Source organism: Tamandua tetradactyla, chromosome 4 (assembly GCF_023851605.1).
Source record: "Tamandua tetradactyla isolate mTamTet1 chromosome 4, mTamTet1.pri, whole genome shotgun sequence".
Taxonomy (NCBI): domain Eukaryota; kingdom Metazoa; phylum Chordata; class Mammalia; order Pilosa; family Myrmecophagidae; genus Tamandua; species Tamandua tetradactyla.
This window is the reverse complement of record NC_135330.1, coordinates 21,124,525-21,145,748: the sequence shown is the minus strand read 5'-3', so window position 1 is coordinate 21,145,748 and position 21,224 is coordinate 21,124,525. Positions and strand designations below refer to the sequence as shown.

Here is a 21,224-nt window from a genome sequence, read left to right as displayed (position 1 = left end):
TTGTTCATTTAATTTCTCTAGTGTTCACAGTTCAACAAGCCTCACTAGGGTTCTCCTAAACTTGGAGCCCTGGAGAAAAAAAAAGGGGGGGGGGGATTAAATTCCTAACAGCTGAAAGTGAGCAAGACTCAATGTTATAGGTTCAAGTCCCCCCTAATTAACAGGCTAGGCCTGGGACTCTTACTTGTGGCCAACAGCAAAGCCACCAAAACTCTGCCAATGAGGCGGCAGGGAAAGGCATGAGTCAGTCTCTCATTTGGATGCCCTTAGCCTGTCTGGACACCCTGCAGGGCAAGACTGCCAGGGTGTAATTGCAGAAGGATCTGTACAGCCTCCAGGGAAGCACTCATGGACCTGAAGCTTGGCATGGAAGCATTCTGACTCAGGAAAATGGATTCATGCTGCGTCCTAAAGGGAGGGAGCAGCATAAGAGTGTGAAGAGCCTACAAGAACCACACCCTTGGGTATCCCTGAGGGGCACCTGGGTGACATGAATGTACTGCTGCACGGTTAGTAAGGAGAGATTTCAACAACGGAATGTAGCAAAGTCAGCACCATCAGCACATCAGGAATCTTGGCACAAGCATCACCGCCAAGTACAGGAAATCAGCAGATGCCCCAGGACAATTAAAAGGACTCTCTGTAAATGCTTAAGACATCCCAGAAGCCTCCCCCCAAATGGTTAGAGACTTTGAAGAAGAAATTCTGTAATTGCAAATATTTGCTTTGGGGAGGTAGAACAGAGGCTCAGTGGCAGAGTTCTCGCCTGCCATGCCAGAGACCCAGGTTCAAGTCCCAGTGTCTACCCATGCAAAAAATAAAAATACATATATACGCTCCGGACAGTCTGAATTCCAACTTTACCACATAGTAGCTATACAATCTTGTGACATGACCTTTCTGAGCCATAGTTTCTTCATCTGTAAAATTAATAAAAGAATAATTATCACACAGAGTTGTAAAGAGTAAATGAGCTAATGTATATAAGTTGCAAAGCACAGGCTTGGCACCTAGTAAGCATTCAGTAAATGAGGGCAGAGCCAAATAAAAAACACGAACTTAGTTTTATGCCCAAAATGTCTAAGGGCTAAGAAACAGAAGTTACAACTGGACGGAAAAAAGAGAGAGCATGAGAACAAAATTCTCTCTTCCCTAACTTTTCACTCACTCTCTTTCTGCTCTTCTTAGCCATCTAGGAAACTTGAAATATTTGCACTAAAACACATTTTTCTCTAACAAACCTGAGTCCCTTTCTCATGTTGCTTAATCCTCAGCAATATCCTTTGGAGAAAGGTCCACAGCAATTAAAACCTGGAATTGACTGGAGAGTGAATATAAGATATTATCTGGCCTGGGGTCACATAAGTTCTCATTAGCTTCTCACTCCCAATATAAACATAGCATCCTATTACTCTTCATCTTGTGTTATCTGGAAGAAGCACATGATTACATCAAATTTACAGAGCTCCACGTTATGTTCTTTAATATTTGGAGTGTAAAGAATCAATTTCCTAATTTTAGTAGAAATACATATTTTCAATGATTTTAAATTGTGTAACACAAACTCCCCAGATCCCAAGGCAGAATATCACCGTCCTAGTATAGAAAATGCTTATTGCAATGTCAGCCAAGTTTGTTCAGTTGGTTACAGTCTGATAGCAACAAAGCTAAAGCCATGGATTTTAGTCTACGGCACAATCTACGGTAATAAATACCTTAGGCTGAGCAAAGACACACTGAATTTCTAACTCCAGATGATTAACCTAGGAACTGAGTACAAAGTATCACCATTGTTAGAAAACTATTCAGTAGGTCAGAGGCATCACAAGGTATCACAATTTCTCAACAGACTGCGTTTAGAAGGAAAAGAAAAAAAATCACTGAGAGGGAATTTATCAATGAAATCATCCTTCTATTCTTTGATAAAGGCCTATCGTACCAAGGGAAAATTATAAGTGGCTATAAAATTATAGGAGCCATATGCACTCAAAAAGATAATTAATAAATAAAGGGCCTTAAGGAGCCAGCCCTGGGACGTACTGCAGAAAGAGCATAGCAAGCAGCAGAAACAGCAAGTGCAAAGTCCCCGAGGACTAACTAGGAATTAGTATGGAAGAGCAGAAAAATTGCAGAGTGACTTGAATCGAGTGAGCTTAAGGACCAAGTGACAAAAGTTGAGGTCACAGAGGTAGGTGGAAACTAGATTTCACTGGGCTTTATAAGGCCATGAGTAGAAGTTAAGGTTTTTTCTGAGCACGATGGGAAGCTATTAAAGGTTTAAACAAGAGCTATATGATCAAATTTACATTTTAACAAACACCACTCTTCCTGTATGTTAAGAATGGATTAAAAAGAAGCAAGAAGGGCAACTGGGAGACCATCTGGGAGGCTACCTACTGCAGAAGCAGAGGCAAGGGATGGTGACGATGAAGTAAAACGCTAACCGTGGAGACAGAAAAAAAGTGGATGAATTTCAGAAATATTTTGATGACGAGAGAACTAATTTCATGTGGCGGATGAAGAATAGGGAATAAATCAAGGGTGGATTTTAGTTTTGGGATTGAGCAATTAGGCAGATGGTGGCACCATTTACTGAAATGGGTGGTATAAATGATGGACACTTATTCTTCATTTACTCATCATATTTGACTATTCTTCATGTATGTCATAAGCTATGTACTCCCTTCTATCTAACGGTTACTAAAGACCATCCAATGGTCAAATCCAGTGACTTCCTCTCTATTTAACCTCTCTTCACCTAACACTGTAACATTTCCTCTCCCTTAAAATGTCATCCTCTCTTGGCTTCCAAGACACCAAACTTTCTCAGTTCTTCTACTTACGGTGTCTCCTTCTCAGGTTCTTCCCTGTACCCCAGGGCTCACTCTGTCTTTGGTCCTCCACTATTTTCTTCAATACACTTACCCTTAATGACCTCTTCTAGTCAATCCCCAGCTTTAACTACCATCCTCATGAGATCTCCCAAATCTGCATTTCCAATCAGAAATTTCTGCTCACCTCTAGAGCCATCTATTCAACTGTCTTGGTCCATCTCCATTTGGCTGTCTCATTAGCATCTCAGAGTCAACATATCCAAATGCAACTTCATCATTCTCATCCCCTATTTCTCCTATCCCTGTATCCCACATTCTTCATCTGTGAAAAGTCCAGCCTTCCAAAAATGCCCAGTTTCCCAAACCAAAGCCTTGGATCTTAGATATCTCCTCTTTCAAACAAACATCAGATGAGTTTCTAAGCACTATTACTTTCAAAATAACTCGTGAGTAGATCCTCTCTTCATATCCCTCTGCTTTAATTCAGAAAGATATTCTCGCAGCCCTTAGGATAAAATTCAGCCTTAAGAGTGGCAAACATGGCCCTTTGTGAGTTATAGTCTCTGGCTGGCTCTCCTGCCTCAACTCCTACTATCTCCCATATACACTCACACTTCCCACCACAAGGGTTTACCAACAGGTTCATCATGACACTAAGACTGTAAATGCGGTTTCCTTTTCTGTGGTCTGCCCGGCCTGTGTCTATTTAGATTAAAACATCCATTTCTTGTACAAATTTTAAAAATGTTTTTGCATGAGGAAGAACAAAGGAATGTCATTACTGCAGGGTGCTGAAAACAGATGGTAATTAATATTTAAAAATTTCAACTTATGTGTGAGACTAAAGCAAAAAAAATGCTTATTTGGTACGAAATTTACATTTTGACTAGTGCATTTCCTAATATAATGTATATAGATAGCTTGGTTGAACGCCATAAATACATGGAACCTTGGGTAGGACATGAGATTTTGTTGTTTGTCCAGAATGATGCTCTGATGAATCCCAGAGTGATTTGATCAGTGAGTGGAAAAGTATGTGCAATGTCCCCTTCGGGGAATGGTGAGAAAGGGGAGAAATTCAACTTCCCCAAGTTGAATTCTTGATATTCTCACAAGCAGTGTGGACAACCAAAGCTATAGGCTGAGCCCCCAGTCTTGGGGTTTGTTCATATGAAACTTAACCCCACAAAGGATAGGTCAAGCCTACTTAAAATTTAGGCCTAAGAGTCACCCCCAAGAGAGCCTCTTTTGTTGCTCAGATGTGGCCTCTCTCTCCAGCCAACACAACAAGCAAACTCACTGTCCTCCCCCTGTCTATGTGGGACATGACTCCCAGGGGTGTGGACCTTCCTGGCAACATGGGACAGAAATCCTAGAATGAGCTGAGACTCAGGATCAAGGGATTGAGAAAAACCCTAGAATGAGCTGAGACTCAGCATCAAGGGATTGAGAAAACCTTCTCGACCAAAAAGGGGAAGAGTGAAATGAGACAAAGTGTCAATGGCTGAGAGATTCCAAACAGAGTCAAGAGGTTATTCTTATGCATCAAGTAGATATCATCTTGTTATTCAAGATGTAACGGAGAGGCTGGAGGGAACTGCCTGAAAATGCAGAGTTGTGTTCCAGTAGCCATGTTTCTTGATGATGATTAAATAATGATATAGCTTTCACAATGTGACTGTGTGATTGTGAAAATTTGTGTCTGATGCTCCTTTTATCTACCTTGTCAACAGAAGAATAGAACATATGGAATAAAAATAAATAATAGGGGGAACAAATGTTAAAATAAATTTAGTTTGAAATGCTAGTGATCAATGAAAGGGAGGAGTAAGGGGTATGTATGTATAATCTTTTTTTTTCTGTTTTTGTTTTATTTCTTTTCTGAATTGATGCAAATGATCATGATGATGAATATGCAATTATGTGATGATATTGTGAATTACTGATTATATATGTAGAACGGAATGATCATATGTTAAGAATGTTTTTGTTTGTTTGTTGTTAATTTTTTAATTAATAAATAAGTAAATAAATGAACAAATACAGCCCCCCCCCAAAAAAAACATTCATTTCTCCAGCACCATTCCTGGAACTTTGTTCTGAGATGATGCCCCTCATTCAAACTCCCACAGTATACCTTTATCAAAACACTTCTTGCAATAGGCCAAGCCAGGGATCTTGAGGCGTACTCTTGTGAAGCTTATTGACGTAGCTGAAAAGCTAAGCCTACTGATAGTTATGCTGAAGAGTAATAGACCTATTTTGTTGCTCAGATGTGACCTCTCTCAAAGCCCAACTCTGCAAGTAAAATCATTACCCTCCCTGCTATATGGGACTTGACATCCAGTGGTGAAAGTCTCCTTGGCAACATGGGACATGACTCCCAGGGATGAGCCTGGCCCTGGCACCTTGGGATCAACAATGTCTTCCTGACCAAAAGGGGGAAAAGAACTATAACAAATAAGGCATCAGTGGCTAAGAGATTTCAGATACAGTCAAAACTACTCTGGAGATTACTCTTGGGCAAGCTTCAGCAACATATTGCTGTTTATCATGGTTTGCCAACCCCCAAACCAAACCATTTTTGCCAACTCTACAGAACACCTGGGGCTTTATCTGAGATTCCACAAAGGTTCCATGTATTATGATTACTTTCTAGAAGCCTAAAACTTCCGGAAGGGTTCCTGGGCCAGATGGGTCTTCGAATCCAGAGGGGCCAGCCTCTCCAGAACATCAAATAGTTCTATCCCCCTATCTCATGTTATCAAAAGCCCTTTCCAACATGAAAAAGTTAGAATGGGCATAGTCCAAATACCCCTAAAGATTGGGAGAAGGATCAAAGGAGAGGGTGGAGTTATAACAGAGAAAACAGGATTTAACAAATAAGTATGACTGCTGAAGTACTATATTTTTCTTTATTTTAGTCTCCAGTGTCTTAGAGCAGCTAGAAGGAAAAACCTAAAATGTGGATCTGTAATTCATACCAAACTCTGAAATCTGTTCTATAACTAATTGTTGCAGTGTGTGTTGAAATTTACTGTTTTTTGTATTTTTGTTATTTTTCACAATTAAAACAAAAAAAACACTTCTTGCACTTATCACACTGTTTTTCCCACTGAACTGTAGGGCACAGACTGTCCTTTCTAGAAGGGTTTGGTGCTTAGCACTTAAAGATGCTTATTAAGTGTTTGCTGTGAGGCATGCAGTTAGGTGAATGAAACTTAAGGTCAGTATGTTGAGTGAAATAAGCCAGAAATGAAAAGACAAATATTATACCCCCTCACTAATATGTACAAACTATAATGTGCAAACTCTGAGAATTGAATCCAAGAGCACAGGTTATCAGGGGAAGGTTTGTTGTAAAGGTTCCTAGTTTGTAAACTCTTACAGCAATCATATCTATTCCTCAGTTGTAACTGTTATTTCTAAATTCTGAGAAGTGAAGCTCTTTGTGTATTACCTGGTCATTCCCAGAAATTTCAGGTATTTGTGTGACACCTGAGACTCAGAGCTATGATAGTCCTGAAGCTATGAAAGTCAGCATTACCCCATTCAGGAACTGTTAAAAAAGCTGAGAAAGAGATCAGATTTCAATTAGAGATATGAATGAAGCAAACCCAGGTAGGACTAAGGTAAATAATACTAAAGGGTAAAGGATGATACTGACTGTGTTTTAAATCTTCAACTTCTGTGTAAGACCAAATGAAGAGATGTTTATTTGGTGCAAAATTTATATTTTCTGTAGCATACGTCTAATTTAGCCTGTATGGCCAGTTTTTTTCGAACACAGTAATTACCTGGAACCTTCAATAGGGAATGACATCTTATTAGTTTGTACAGGTTAGTTTGGTGTCCCGATGCATCCCAGAGTAATCTGGGCAGAGAATAAAAAAATATTAGCAAAATCCCCTAGAGGGACTGAGAAAACTGTGGAAATATTAAACTTCCCCACCTGGGGAATTTCTGATATTCTTGCAAGGTGTGGGGACTGCCAATTTAATAGGCCAACCCCTTGATCCTGGGGCTTGCCCTTATGAAACCTATTTCTGCAAAGGAGAAGTTAAACCTATTATAATTATGACTAAGAGGCACCCCTAGAGAACTTCTTTTGTTGCTCAGATGTGGCCATCTCTGCAGGTAAACTCACTGCCCTTCCCCTTATGTGGGACATGATTTCCGGGGTATAAATCTCCCTGACAACATGGGACATGACTCCCGGGATGAGCCTGGCCCAGGCATCACGGGATTGAGAAAGCCTCTTGACCAAAAGGGTAACAGAAATGAGACAAAACAAAGTTTCAGGGGCTGAGAGATTTCAAATCGAGTTGAGAGGTCATTATGGAGGTTAATTCTTATGCATTCTATAGATATCCTTTTTAGTTTTTAGTGTATTCCAATAGCTAGAAGAAAATACCCGAAACTGTTGAACCATAATCCAGTAGCCTTGATTCTTTTTTTAAAAAAAACACACAAATTAATACTATGTATTGTTTGTGGATACATACATACAAAGTAAAACTGTAAAAACATGTACAGAAAGGCTGCCCCTGAATTAAAAGATATTAACACTTGTTGGATTTCACTCATATTTACAGGGATACGAGTTATATCATTCTCTTTACTGTAACTTTCGGCATGTTTTAAATGTTTACATTTTTATTTCTTTTTTTTAAACTTTTTAATTCTATAATATAACATACATAAAAAGCAACAGTTTTCAAAGCACTCTTTAACAAGTAGTTAGAGGACAGATCCCAGAGTATGTCATGGGCTACCATATCATCCTCTCAGATTTTTCCTTCTAGCTGCTGCAGAATATAGGAGGCTAGAAGGCTTAAATATATTTTTTATCACCGCAATCGACTCTTTTCCTTTCTTTTTTGTGAAATATAACATATATACAAAAAAAAGCAATAAATTTCAAAGCACAGCACCACAATTAGTTGTAGAACATTTTTCAGAGTTTGACATGGGTCACAATTCCACAATTTTAGATTTTTTACTTCTACCTGCTCTAAGATACTAGAGACTAAAAGAGATATCAATTTAATGATTCAGCAATCATATTCATTTGTTAAATCCTATCTTCTCTGTATAACTCCCATCACCTTTGATCTTTCTATCCCTCTTTAGGGATGTCTGGGCTATGGCCGTTCTAACTTTTTCATATTGGAAGGGTCTGTCACTAATATGGGGTAGGGAGATGGAACTATCAGCAAGAAGAAACATTCAATAGCTGTCTATGATTAAATAAAAGCAACAGCTGACTTTGACATACCAGCATGCATCTTTCGTAACTGAGGAGCTGGGTATGCCCAAGGTATATATGGCTATTATTCTGGTGATCTTATTATTTTCTTATTGGCATTTTTTTCAGTTTTACTACTTTTAATACTCTGAGTTTAATTAAGACCACCCTGACCAGTTTGTCCTCGATTGCAATGTCTGTCATTTCATGCATAATTCTATCTGAAGCATACAAAATTTATGACTGACCTTAGTTTTAGGCTATTTCCTACTTGTTCACATGAACACAAATATGATTACCACCACCAACAAAAAAGCGCACACAACCTTTTTTTCTCAGAAGAGTCTTCTATACAGACTATATTGTGTCTTATATATGCAAAATGCATCTACATCTACATCTGCTTGTCTCTGGGGGAGGCTGTATTTATACTTTGTTGCCCCTAGAATCATTTGTTAAATGGAACACTGATAATTCAACAGAACTTTACCTATTTTTCCCTGTTCCAAAGATCACATTAAAGACTTCTCCAAACTCTTTACATGAGATTACTGAGTACCCTCTGGTTTTCAAATAATGTGATGCAACAGGCATTTTGAAAAACAAAAGCAATGAAAAAAGCTACTGGTTTCTTTTGCAGTTGGCCCTCTTTACAACCATTACTTAACCAAATTCTGAGACAGCAACAAGTAATATGCTTTGAACAACAATAACTCCTATGAGAGACACTACTGCAAATGTCCATAAAACAACTCATCCAATAAGCCTGAGCCAAGGAACTGGGGGGGGCAGGGGGGAGGTGAGTTTTGATGCTGTATATCTTGTCCAAGTATCGTGACTATGCCGGAACTATTAGGCATTTGACCAAATTCTTTTAAGCCAGATCATCTCAGGGCCATTCCAAGCTCTTCGTAACGAAACTCAGAAGTAATGTAAATTTCCTCCCGGTGCTTTGCAGACCACAAAGATAAGACTAATGAAGTTCCAGAACTCTTCTTTCGTCACCGAGGCATAGAAAAGGAGTTTGAAAGCATTTGAAACAATTTACAAGGTAAAGCAAAGCACGTGCTTAAACAGGAAAACAAAACCCTACAAATGCAAAACCTGCAATCTTCTGCCACCTCCCAAAGGTGGAGAACCCTGGGTTGCTGAGCCGGAAGGCAGGGAGGGCCTGGGGGACCCAGAGTAACCCGGAGAAGGCAGGGGACGCAGGTAGGGTGCAACGCCGTCAGCCCTGCGCGGCCCGCTCCCCGCGACAAGCCCTCAGGAAGGGGTAAGGTAGGGAATACTCCCCTCCTCCTCCACACTCCCGGATCCAGGAAGGAGAAGAAAGAGGCTCAGCGCCTCCCCAGCCCGTCGCCGGGGCCCGCGCTCCCCTCGCGCTCGCTACGCTCGGCCCCAGGGCGCGCAGGCCGCGCCCCCTCCCCACCCTGGCGCCCGGCGCGTTCTCAGGGCCCCTGACCGCCACCCAGGGGGTGTGTGCGGAGTCCAGGGGCCCCCGCAGCTCCCGCCCCGGCATCACTCACCGAGCCCGAGCGCCGCCGCCAGCACCGACCACAGCCAGCGCCTGCGGTCTGGGGCTGCAAGTGCAGCCCCGGCTCCCCCGGGCACTGCCATGGTCTTCTCGTTGCAGCCCCCGCCGCCGCCGCGTCCCTGGACCCTGGGCCCGACTGCAAGCGGCTCGGCTCGGGGCTGGGGGCTGAAGGCTCGCGGCCGCTGGCGCGGGATCGCACTCCACGCTCGGCTCCCCGCTCCCGGACCCAAGCAGCTGCCAGCCAGCCCTCTCGGCCCCAGCGCCAGCCCCGCGCCAACCCCAGCGGTCTGCTCATTGGTCTGCCCCGTGCCCTTTAGCGGACGCAATTGGAAGATACCGCCTGTCCATCATCCGCCTCTCCTCGGCGGAGCTCCGCCTCCTCTGTCCCACCCCGGCGCCCTAAAACTTGAGCTGCAGGCCCTGCTCCAGGCTGCCGACGGCTGCAGCCGCCTACATCTCCGTCTGTCTGCCGGGCTGTCGGCTGTCTGTCCCGGCCGGTCCGACCGCCTGTCGGTGTGTCCTTTGCCTCTCCTAGGATCCAAATTCCACAGATCTGTTTATTGTCTCTCCTCGCCTCGGGTCTTTGCCGTATACAGTCCTTGCCGGTTGCAGCTCTTCTCGGCTTCTCCCGGCCTCACCTAAAAAAAAATAAGGCAGTCCATTATTAAAAAAAAAAGAAGAAGAAAAAAAAAGAGAAGTAAGATGGGGAAAGACTCGGTCGTCCAAATAGAGCGCATCTCCCACTTGCCGCCTCCCCATGGTCTGTCCCTTGCTGGTACTAGGTAATTTATGGGTTGCAATTTGACAAACACTAGCTTAAAAAAAAAAAAAGTCTACACCCTGCTTTACTTTTCGGAGCCCCCTTTTGGCTTATGGCAGGGGTGGGAGATTGGAACTCGTTCCTACTACCTGGAACGCAACTGAATGTGCTTTTTGTTTTTTTTTTCTTTTTGCATGTCAATGACCTTCAGTTTTTCCATAAAAATGGAGATGGAGGAAAGGTTCCCCACCCTGATTTTGAAGGATCCCTGTTGTCCCTGTCCAGTTAGCTGTCCCTGCCCCACTTGATCACCTTGGCCCAGAAGAGCGACTGCCGCACCAGGCTTGCCCAATAAATATTTGAAACGTGTTTGAAATATTTGAAACGCGTTTGGAAGGATCTTTATGAAAGCAGCCTATATAAAGGGATAGATCCAGAAACTGGAGCATAAGAAGGCTGAGAATGAAGGAAGTAAAGGAAAGATCCAGGCGGGAGGCTCATACCTCCAAGTTTTAGACAGTTAGTACACTTCAAGGTTTTGTCTAAAATGTCAATCCTATCAGCGCCCTTCCTGAAGTCTTTGCGGTCTTGTAGTAAAGCAAAATCATAATATTTACTTTAATATTAATGAGAGACAACCAAAAAAACTCGACAGAACTCTCTTGCCTTATTTCTGTCTACAAGATCCTTATGAAGTGTGTGCGGAACGTTAGAAAAAAATGCAAATGCATTAACTAAGTAACTACTTTGTACTGTAGATGTGGATCACCTAGACTTTACTCTCACAAAGCACATAAACTACCACTGTGGACAAACAAGCCCTCAACTAAAATTTTTAAATGCTTGAAAAAAGAATGAATAAAGGAAAAACCCAAGGCATCTAGGAATAGTTGTTCTCAAAAAAAGATGCATGTCGTTTTAAAGTTTCTCTGCTGATTGTGATATGCCTCAATATACATGTGCACACACATACCTTACCTTTCTGAGAACCACTGGCCTACGAAGTATCCAGAAGGGATTCACAGAGGATGTAATATTTAAGGTGGGTATTAGAGGATGTATAAATCTTCATCAGAAAGGAACAGGAAAATCTAATGCAAACAGGGCAAGCAAACACAGAAACAGGAAAACACATGCCAGGTGCAAGAAATAATGGGAAAATACTCTGTGGTTTGGAATTTCACAGTCATAAAGGCCAAGAGTGGGAGGAGAGGACACTAGAAAAATAGGCTGTAATTAGATTTTGAAAATCCTAGACTTGTCACTCTGTAGACAGTTGGGCTTTTAAAAAGGGAAATGACAAGTTCAGATCTGTGTTTTAAATGGATAACTACTGCAACAGACAAGGCAGGAGTGAAGAATGCATGGATTAAGGGATTGGCGGTGGAGATAGAGAGTAAGACAGGATTAAGAGACAACTGAGGAAAGAATACTAAGGATATAAATTGGACAGAAGGATAATCAAAAGAGAAAAGTCAAGAAAGACAGATGTGACCTCCAGCTTCTAGCCTGAGTAGAAAATGATGCTACCAGTTAACCAAGACTAAAATCCCAGGGAGAGAAACCAAGCAGTTTGTGAAGGAAACTGAAGAGCTAGGCCTTGGATACCACATAGTTGGAACCAAAAGGCAGTTGGACATCTAGGTCTGAAGCCCAGGGAAGTAACAAAAGGGCTAACGTAAAACCTGCCTGCAGTGAAGGCAATTGTGGTTCCACAATAAACAACATCATGCAATTAGTCCCAAGTGAATTGACTGCACTGCTCCTCAAGTAGGCAATGTAAAGGAAAATTTACTTTCTGAGACCTTGTTTCTAGGAAGGGTCTGAGGGTGTGTCTGTGGGAGCATTTCCCTGGAACTCCTGGCTGCTCTCCAGGTTCGGCTGCTTCTGGAACCAGCCCACCAGTCTCCTTTCTCCCCTGGCTCCAACCCCCAGCCAGTTTCTTCTCCTCCTGCCCCCGATAACCTGTGTCAATCTGCCAAAGGCAGGGAAAGCAGACCAGAGAAAGCACACAAGTACACCTTGAATATGAGGTGTTTCCCGGGGTTTTAGACTCTCAGAGCTCAAATATCTAGAAAAGTTCAGATATTTCCACAACTTTCACAACCACCTGAAAGCTAATGGAATTCATTCCCTTGTACTCCCTTTTGAAACCTTTCATCCTTAGCACCTACAGTATGAAGTCCGGCCCCCAGTGCGTGGTGTGCCCATCCCTGCCGACTGCTTTTGCAGGTCCTCTTTGCTCCAGCTGGACCGTCCAAACCTGCCTTCAATTCCCCTAATGTGCCATACCTCGTGACTTTGTTGGCACTGCTTCCTCAGACTCTATACACAGGCTAGGCACGACCAGTTAATCTTTTTCAGAGCATAGATCTGCAGAAAGTTTTCCTGCAGTCCCTAATATCTCCCTACATTGCCCTGTGTAGACTTGACCACCCATGCCCTTATACAACTCTGCACCCATACAGATTTCTGTCAATGCGTCTTTTGGTTTAATAACAGGACCCATTTTTCAGAGCCGTTGTGAACATGAGTGAGATAGTAATGTAATGTTTCCACGCTAAGTGCCTAGCACATGGGAAGACCTCAGTAAGTATTACTTATTTACTTATTTATTTAATAGCACACTTTCTTGCAATTATCTGCTCACCTCTCTGTTTCCCATTATAAGATGTTCCTTCCTGAGGGACTCAAGGGACCTGACATACAGTTTTTTATTTTCCCAGCACCTAAGACAGAGCCTGACTCATACCTGAGGCTTATCTCCTAAGACTCTCACCTTTACCCCCTTGCCCCCTTGTGCTGGTTTGAAAGGATGTATGCCCCCTAGAAAAGACATGTTTTAATCAAAATCCCATTTCATAAAGGTAGAATAATTCCTATTCAATACTGTATGTTTGAAACCGTAATCAGATCATCTCTCTGGATGATGTGATTTAGTCAAGAGTGGTTGTTAAACTGAATTAGGTGACGACATGTCTCCACCCATTTGGGTGGGTCTTGATCGGTTTATTGGAGTCCTATCAAAGAGGAGAATGCTGCAGCACCACGAAGCAGAGAGTCCACGGGCCAGCGACCTTTGGAGATGAAGAAGGAAAATACCTCCCGGGAAGCTTCATGAAACCAGAAGCCAGGAGAGTAAGCTGATGATACCATGTTCGCCATATGCCCTTCCAGCTGAGAGAGAAACCGTGACTGTGTTTGCCATGTGCCTTTCCAGATGAGAGAGAAACCCTGAATATCATCGGCCTTCTTGAACCAAGGTATCTTTCCCTGGATGCTTTTGACTGGACATTTCTATAGACTTGTTTTAATTGGACATTTTCTCGGCCTTAGAACTATAAACTAGCAACTTATTAAATTCCCCTTTTTAAAAGCCATTCTGTTTCTGGTATATTGCATTCCGGCAGCTAGCAAACTAGAACACCCCTCCACTAAGCCACACTTCTCTGGAACATTTCTGTAGCTGGCTCTCTATTAGACTATCCATATAACTCACACCCTTCAAGCCTTTGCTCAAATGTTCCTTTCTCAGTGAGTCCTATCCTGACCCACCCATTCAATCGCAAACCCTCCCTACACCATTTAGTTCTTCATTATGTTTATTGTGTATTGTATCTCCTCCCACTAGATTGTATGCTCCACAAAGGCAGGGCTTTTTCTTTCTCTTTTGTTCACAGATCCAGCACCTTGTACACAGAGGTGTTCAGTGAGTATTTGTTGAATGAATGAATGAATGGATGTTTATTGAATTGATGAATCTAGAGAGTTACGAAGCTAGAAAATCATGCTAGGCTGTTTTAGCCATAGGCTTGAGCTATAGTTTCTAATCCTCTTATAGAGATAGTAAATGGAAAAAATCCTTGGATGTGCAGTCATAACTGTTAACCTGAGGATCCGGCTCAACTAAACCTCTTCTTCAGACACCTCCTTCTTTTCGGAACCCCTCTTTCCAACTTAAGCAGTCAAGGAAATACAATCAGAGTCTACTGAGTATCTCCAGGCAGGTCCAACAGATCCCTTTCAATGGGCTGTTGCCTCCCATGGGAATGGATACCTTGGGTAAAATTTTCCTCACAGAGTCAATAACAAGGAAAAGTCAGAAAGGCCCAAAGAGAGTGTGAACAGAATTGCACAAAGAAGAGAATAAGGAAAAACTAGCCTGTCACCAGAAAATAGGTGCTGGGAAGTTTGTCAGTAGAGAGGTAGCAGGACACAAAGATGGATCTAATTCTGGGAACAGATTATAACTTCTAAGGAGGGGATTATGTCTTGCAGAGAAGAAAAATCTCTGAGACCTTCGCTAAAAATGGCCAGTGTTTTTATCATCAGGTTATATAGGGCAGTTTGAAATGTAATTTTTGCCAATTATTATTACAAATATAAAAACTAGTCTCTTTCAAACAGAGTGGAGAGGTGTGTTAGTCAGTTGTCAACTTGGCCAGGTGAGCATACCTAGTCTTGTTGCTGAGGACATAAGCCAATGGTGCGTGAACCTCATCTGTTGCCAATTACATCTGCAGTCAGCTAGGAGGCGTGTCTGCTGCAATGAGTGACGTTTGACTTAATTGGCTGGTGCTTAAATGAGAGATCGCAACGTAGCACAGCCTAGCAGCTTGGCATTCCTCATCTCAGCACTTGCAGCTCAGCCCAGGCCTTTGGAGAAGTCAGCCCGGGGAAAGTTGTTGGAACCCAGGGGCCTGGAGAGAAGACCAGCAGAGACCATCCTGTGCCTTCCACGTAAGAAAAGAGCCTCAGTGGAAAGTTAGCTGCCTTTCCTCTGAAGAACCAACAAAATAAATCCCCTTTTATTAAAAGCCAATCCGTCTCTGGTGTGTTGCATTCCGGCAGCTAGCAAACTAGAACAGAGTTGGTACCGGAGAGTGGGGTGCTGCTGCGGTTTGCAAATGCCAGATCTGCTGGAACTGTGTTTTGGATGGCTAAGGGGAAGACTTCGGAGGAACTGTGAAGAGATTGATGGAGAAGTCTTGGAGGGCTTGAAGAGACTGTTGGTGTAAATGAAACCACCGCCAATCTTGACAAAGGAGGACACAAAAGGGAGAGGTTGGAGTTTGCAGAGTGAGAACCATGGAAGTTCGGGTCTGAAGCCAAGAAACCTCGGCCAGGAGAGTGGACCCACCTGTATGTGTGGAGAGGGTGAGTCTCCCCTCTCATTGCAGTGGAATAGTTGTGCAGCCTCGGGCCTTGGAAAAGGCGTAGCACGCTCCTTGGGGGACTGGGAGAGCCTGGCTGCCACCATGTGAAGGGGTTGAGCGTGCGCCCCAGAAATGGCAGAGAGCCCAGGGGTGGCCCTGATGCCTGGAGAGAGTGGAGCCCAAAGGTGGTCTCCTCGATGTTCCCCAAGGTTGATTTGGAAAGAGGCCGGCCACTGCATAGGCCCTTGGAAGGGGTGGGACTGCCACTTTCTACAGCCGAAGGATAAATGACTTTCAGACTTGGAAATCCAATGGTGTTTGCCTGCAGATCTTCCTTCCAATTTCTCCCTATGGAAATGAAAATCTGTATCCTGTGAATATCCTCCTTTGCTTATTGGCATCGGACTTGTTTTGAGATTCACAGGTCCACAGCAAGAGAATTTTTTACATCTATTTAAGGTGATGCTTGAAGTTGCCAAGTTGACAAGGGGTGGACATGTGTTAGTCAGTTGTCAACTTGGCCAGGTGAGCATACCTAGTCTTGTTGCTGAGGACATAAGCCAATGGTGCGTGAACCTCATCTGTTGCCAATTACATCTGCAGTCAGCTAGGAGGCGTGTCTGCTGCAATGAGTGACGTTTGACTTAATTGGCTGGTGCTTAAATGAGAGATCGCAACGTAGCACAGCCTAGCAGCTTGGCATTCCTCATCTCAGCACTTGCAGCTCAGCCCAGGCCTTTGGAGAAGTCAGCCCGGGGAAAGTTGTTGGAACCCAGGGGCCTGGAGAGAAGACCAGCAGAGACCATCCTGTGCCTTCCACGTAAGAAAAGAGCCTCAGTGGAAAGTTAGCTGCCTTTCCTCTGAAGAACCAACAAAATAAATCCCCTTTTATTAAAAGCCAATCCGTCTCTGGTGTGTTGCATTCCGGCAGCTAGCAAACTAGAACAAGAGGTTATCCTGGAGGTTATTCTTATGTTATATATAGATATCCCTTTTCAGTTTTTGGAGTGCCTAGAGGGAAGTACCTAAAACTGTTGAACTGTGTTCCAGTAACCTGGATCCTTGAAGACGATTGCATAAAGATGTAATGTTTACAATGTGATGGTATGATTGTGGAAACCTTGTGTCTGATGCTCCTTATATCCAGCTTATGAACCGATGAGTAAAAAAATGTGAGGGAAAAATAAATAAATAGTAGGGGGGAAAAGGTAAAATAAATTGGGTAGATGGAAACACTAGTGGTCAATGAGAGGGAGGGGTGAGGTGTATGTGTAAGTATTTTCTTTTTTCTTTTTATAGAGTGATGCAAATATTCTAAAAAATATGATCACAACTATGTGATGATATTGTGAGCCATTGATTGTGCACCATGTATAGAAAATATGTGTATGAAGATTTTTCTCAGTAAAACACACACTGTGCTGGTTTGAAAGGAAGCATGCCCCCTAAGAAAAGCCATGTTTTAATATAAATCCCATTTCTTAAAGGTAGAATAATCTCTATTCAATACTGTATGTTTGAAACTGTAATGAGATCATCTCCCTGGTTGATGTGATTTAGTCAAGAATGGTTGTTAAAGTGGATTAGGGGATGACATGTCTCCACCCATTTGAGTGGGTCTTGATTAGTTTCTGAAGTCCTATAAAAGAGGAAACATTTTGGAGAGAGAGATACTCAGAGAGAGCAACACTACAAAGCAGAGAGTCCACCAGCCAGCGACCTTTGGAGATGAAGAAGGAAGACACCTCCCGGGGAGCTTCATGAAATAGGAAGCCAGGAGAGAAAGCTAGCAGATGACGCCGTGTTCGCCATGTGCCCTTCCAGCTGAGAGAGAGGCCCTGACTGCGTTCGCCATGTGCCTTCTCACTTGAGAGAGAAACCCTGAACTTCATCGGCCTTCTTGAACCAAGGTATCTTTCCCTAGATGCCTTTGGACATTTCTTTAGACTTGTTTTAATTGGGACATTTTCTCGGCCTTAGAACTATAAACTAGCAACTCATTAAATTCCCCTTTTTAAAAGCCATTCCATTTCTGGTATATTGCATTCCAGCAGCTAGCAAACTAGAACACACACACACACACACACACACACACACACACACACACACACACACGAGTCTCATGTGCAGAGGACAGTTCCACTGGCCTCACAGATTTCTTTTGGTAACTTTCTCCCTGGTTTCCTCCCATGCAGAGCATAGTAAGTGCCCTTTTAAGGAGGGGTTTGCCTTGGGAACAACTCAGGACTTTATGTCCTTTCTTAATAGAGATAGGAACAACTAGTGCTGGTAAATATATATGGGCAGAATTTTCTAGAGTTGGAATTAGTGGGAGGAGTTGGATGAGGGTGACAGGCACCAAAATTTCAACTAGGTCTTCTACCTCTTGTCCTCTCCCTGGCATCCCCTCCCTCGTTGTCTTTAAGATGAGTTGCCAGAGGGAACTCTGAACTCTGATCTGTGTGTAGTGATAACAAGATACTCCAGATACACTGAGAATTTGACAGTTAATGGCTGAAAATCAGATAGAGTCAAAGACAAATCCACCTTGAGCAAGACTTGCCTGAAGCCAATCTGTTTCATTCATATTTCCGAAGAAAGAATATCTCAGTTCAGAAGCTAAAGAATGTTCCTTGCTAAGGAATGTTGAAAATCTGGCAAATTAGAGTTCTTGGGTACAGAGACACCAAAGAGTAGTGGGGTCCTTACGAAGAAGGTGTTGTTCCAGAACCTTTGGCTAGGCTTCTTCTACCATGGCCGGAATAAAATATTCCTCGAGATTCTCTGTCTCACTTTGCCCTGTAAAGTCCATGTATCACCATGCGACACGAGGATGTAATTCCAGGAAGAATTCCTCCCATTCAAAAGCGGTATCGTGAACGCGGTTTGAGGCTAAAGGGACATGCTCGTGCAGCCTGTGGAGTAAAAGACAAACTCTTTTTCAACCACTAGAGAGAAGTAGAGTAAGGAAAAAACCTAAAATGATAGAACCACAGTAAATTGAAGTGGGGAAGGCCAGTATGGAGGCCTTTTAATAACTTGTTATATTATTTTACCTAACAAGTTGTGTTTTGTAGCTTCCTCATTCTAGGGAAAAAATCTGAATTTCTTAAGTGTCCAGGGCACACTTTTTTCCCAGTTAGTCTTGGATGAATAAACTATCTTGGTATTTACAACTCATTAACATATTACAGGGTATTCTTATCCTCCCTGCCTTGAGCACTAAGAAGAACTGAGGACTCCAATTAGGGTAGTTTCAAATAAAACAAAAGAAGGGCGGGGACTGAATGTTAGAACATCAAAACCATAATTTACTGGTGTCAAACCACAGGAAGAAAGTTGACAATTCAATGTCTGGCACATAGTGCTTGCTAAATGTTTGTCAAATGAATGAACAATCAAATGAAAGGATGAATGAATGAATGAATGATTGAATAACATAGTATGCAATGAAGTAAAATGAATGAATTTGTTTAGGACAGATAACCTGACTACTCAAGTTGTTTCTTAACTGGTTGGATATTTGCTTGAGGGACAAATCACAATTACTGATTGCCCAAGTACCAAAATCTTTATTGCTAAGGAATTTGGAACAAATTGCAGTCATTCAGCAATTATTCATTGGGTATCGGCTTTGTTAGCATAAACCTCAGTGTTAAGTATTTAAGAATTTAAAATATAGCAAAAAAGCCATGGCTTCTTTAATTAATGAGGTTGGAACAATTGGATGGCAATTATATAATTGGTTGCCAATTATACAGTAGAATTCAGTGTCGGTATTTTTTTCTTGGCCTCCAAGAAATTACAATTAGAGGAGATGAGTCTGCTGCAATTAGATGGTTTTTGTGTGTGTGTGTGTTTTTAATTTTTACTGTGGTAACATATACATGATATAAAATTTCCCATTTTAACCACTTTTAAGAATCCAATTCAGTGGTACTAACTGCAGTCACACTGTTGTGCTACCATCACCATCAACCTTTACCTAAACTATTTCATCATCCCAAGCAGAAACTCTGCACTTATTAAAAATTAATTCCCCAATCCCCCCTTCCTCTACTGGACCCTGGAAACTGGTAATCTACTTTCTGTATCTATACATTTGCATATCTAATTATTTCATATAGGTGAAACATGAATATTTGTACTTTTGTGTCTGACTTATTTCATTCAACATGAGATTTTCAAGGTTCATCAATATTGTAACATATATCAGAACTTCATTCCTTTTTCCAAGTGAATAATATTCCCTTATGTGTGCACCCTATCCATTTTGTGTATCCATGAGTTCACGTATTCTTGGACAGTTGGGTTGCTTTCACTTTTGGCTATCATGAATAACACAGATATCTGTTTGAGTCTCTGCTTTCAATTCTTTTGGGTACAATCCAGAAGTGAGATGGCCAGGTCAGACACTAACTCTATATTTAACTACCTGAGGAACTACCAAACTGTTTTCCAGAATGGCTGCACCATTTTACATACCCACCAACAATGCACGAGGGTTCCTATTTCTCTGCTTCCTCGCCAACACTTGTTCCCCCTCTCTGCCATTTTTAAAATATAGTCATTCTAGCAGGAGTAAAGTGGTATGTCATTGGTGGTCTTGATTAGCATTTTCCTAGTGGCTAATGATGTTGAGCATCTTTTCATGCGCTAATTGACCATGTGTATATCTTCTTTGGATAAATGTCTATTCAAATCTTTGCCCATTTTTTAAATTGAGTTTTGTCTTTTCCTTGTTGAATTGTAGGAATTCTTTATGTATTCTGGATATCAAACACTTATCAGATATATGGCTTCCCAGTATTTTCTCTTATTCTTTGGCTATTTTTTCACTTTCCTGATTACGTCTTTTGAAGTACAAGAGTTCTTAATTTTAATGAGGTCCGATTTATCTATTTTTTCTCTTTTGTTCATGCTTTTGATATAAAGTCTAAGCATCTATTACCTAATACTAGGTTCTGAAGATACTTCCCTATGTTTTCTCCTAGGAGCTTTATAGTTTTAACTCTTTGATCCATTTTAAGTATTTGGTCCATTTTTTTTTTAAGTAATAAAGTCTATTAAAAAGAGAGAGTACAGCTTAGAGAGATTAATGAGGGTGTGGCCAAAGGAGGGACATGCATTGAGTGGAGTAGACCAGCTTGCTTTATAGGAATGTTTTACCAGTGGCAGGGTTCCATAGTAACCTTTAAATACTAGGTATCTTCTTTGTTCTAGGAGGAGATAGCTAGCAGAATTCATGTTTTTTTGTCACATACCTGAAATTTGTCTTTGGGCAAATGGCTAACAATCTTTATGACCCTGTGTTTCCTATTATTAACTAAGTGTTTGCTTTAGGCCCAGAATTTTACAAGCTTTTATGGTTTGAGGAGGTTTCATTGGTTTGGGGGAAGTTTGGGAGCTTTAGGGAAATTTTGTCCCAGGAAGTTTACAGCACTGTATTAGTTTCTTTGGAGCTAGATATGAAACAAGGGACTTAGAGTTGTCTGTTAACTCTTTCAGAGCTAAATAGGAAATCAGGGGCCTACAGTTGTCCTATTTTATCCTGCTTCAGTACCCCCCGAAAAAGTTCAATCCCTTTAATCTTAAAGGGAGCTTGAGGGATAAATGTTTGATATTTTTATAGAGTTGAGACAGTACATGTAGGAATATGCCTAATTGCTCTCAATGTTGGAAGGATTGGGGA

The 21,224-nt window shown here is 42.0% G+C and overlaps 1 protein-coding gene across 1 annotated transcript in view; it reads right to left on the bottom strand.

The window, feature by feature from the left end:
* Positions 1–9,883, bottom strand: part of MPZL1 (myelin protein zero like 1) — a 90,339-nt gene extending 80,456 nt beyond the window's left edge. Inside the window, exon 1 of the mRNA XM_077156876.1 lies at positions 9,609–9,883. Within this exon, the coding sequence (XP_077012991.1) occupies positions 9,609–9,699 (91 nt within the window). The 5' untranslated portion in view covers positions 9,700–9,883. The remainder of the gene's footprint in view (positions 1–9,608) is intronic.
* Positions 9,884–21,224: the final 11,341 nt, after the last annotated feature.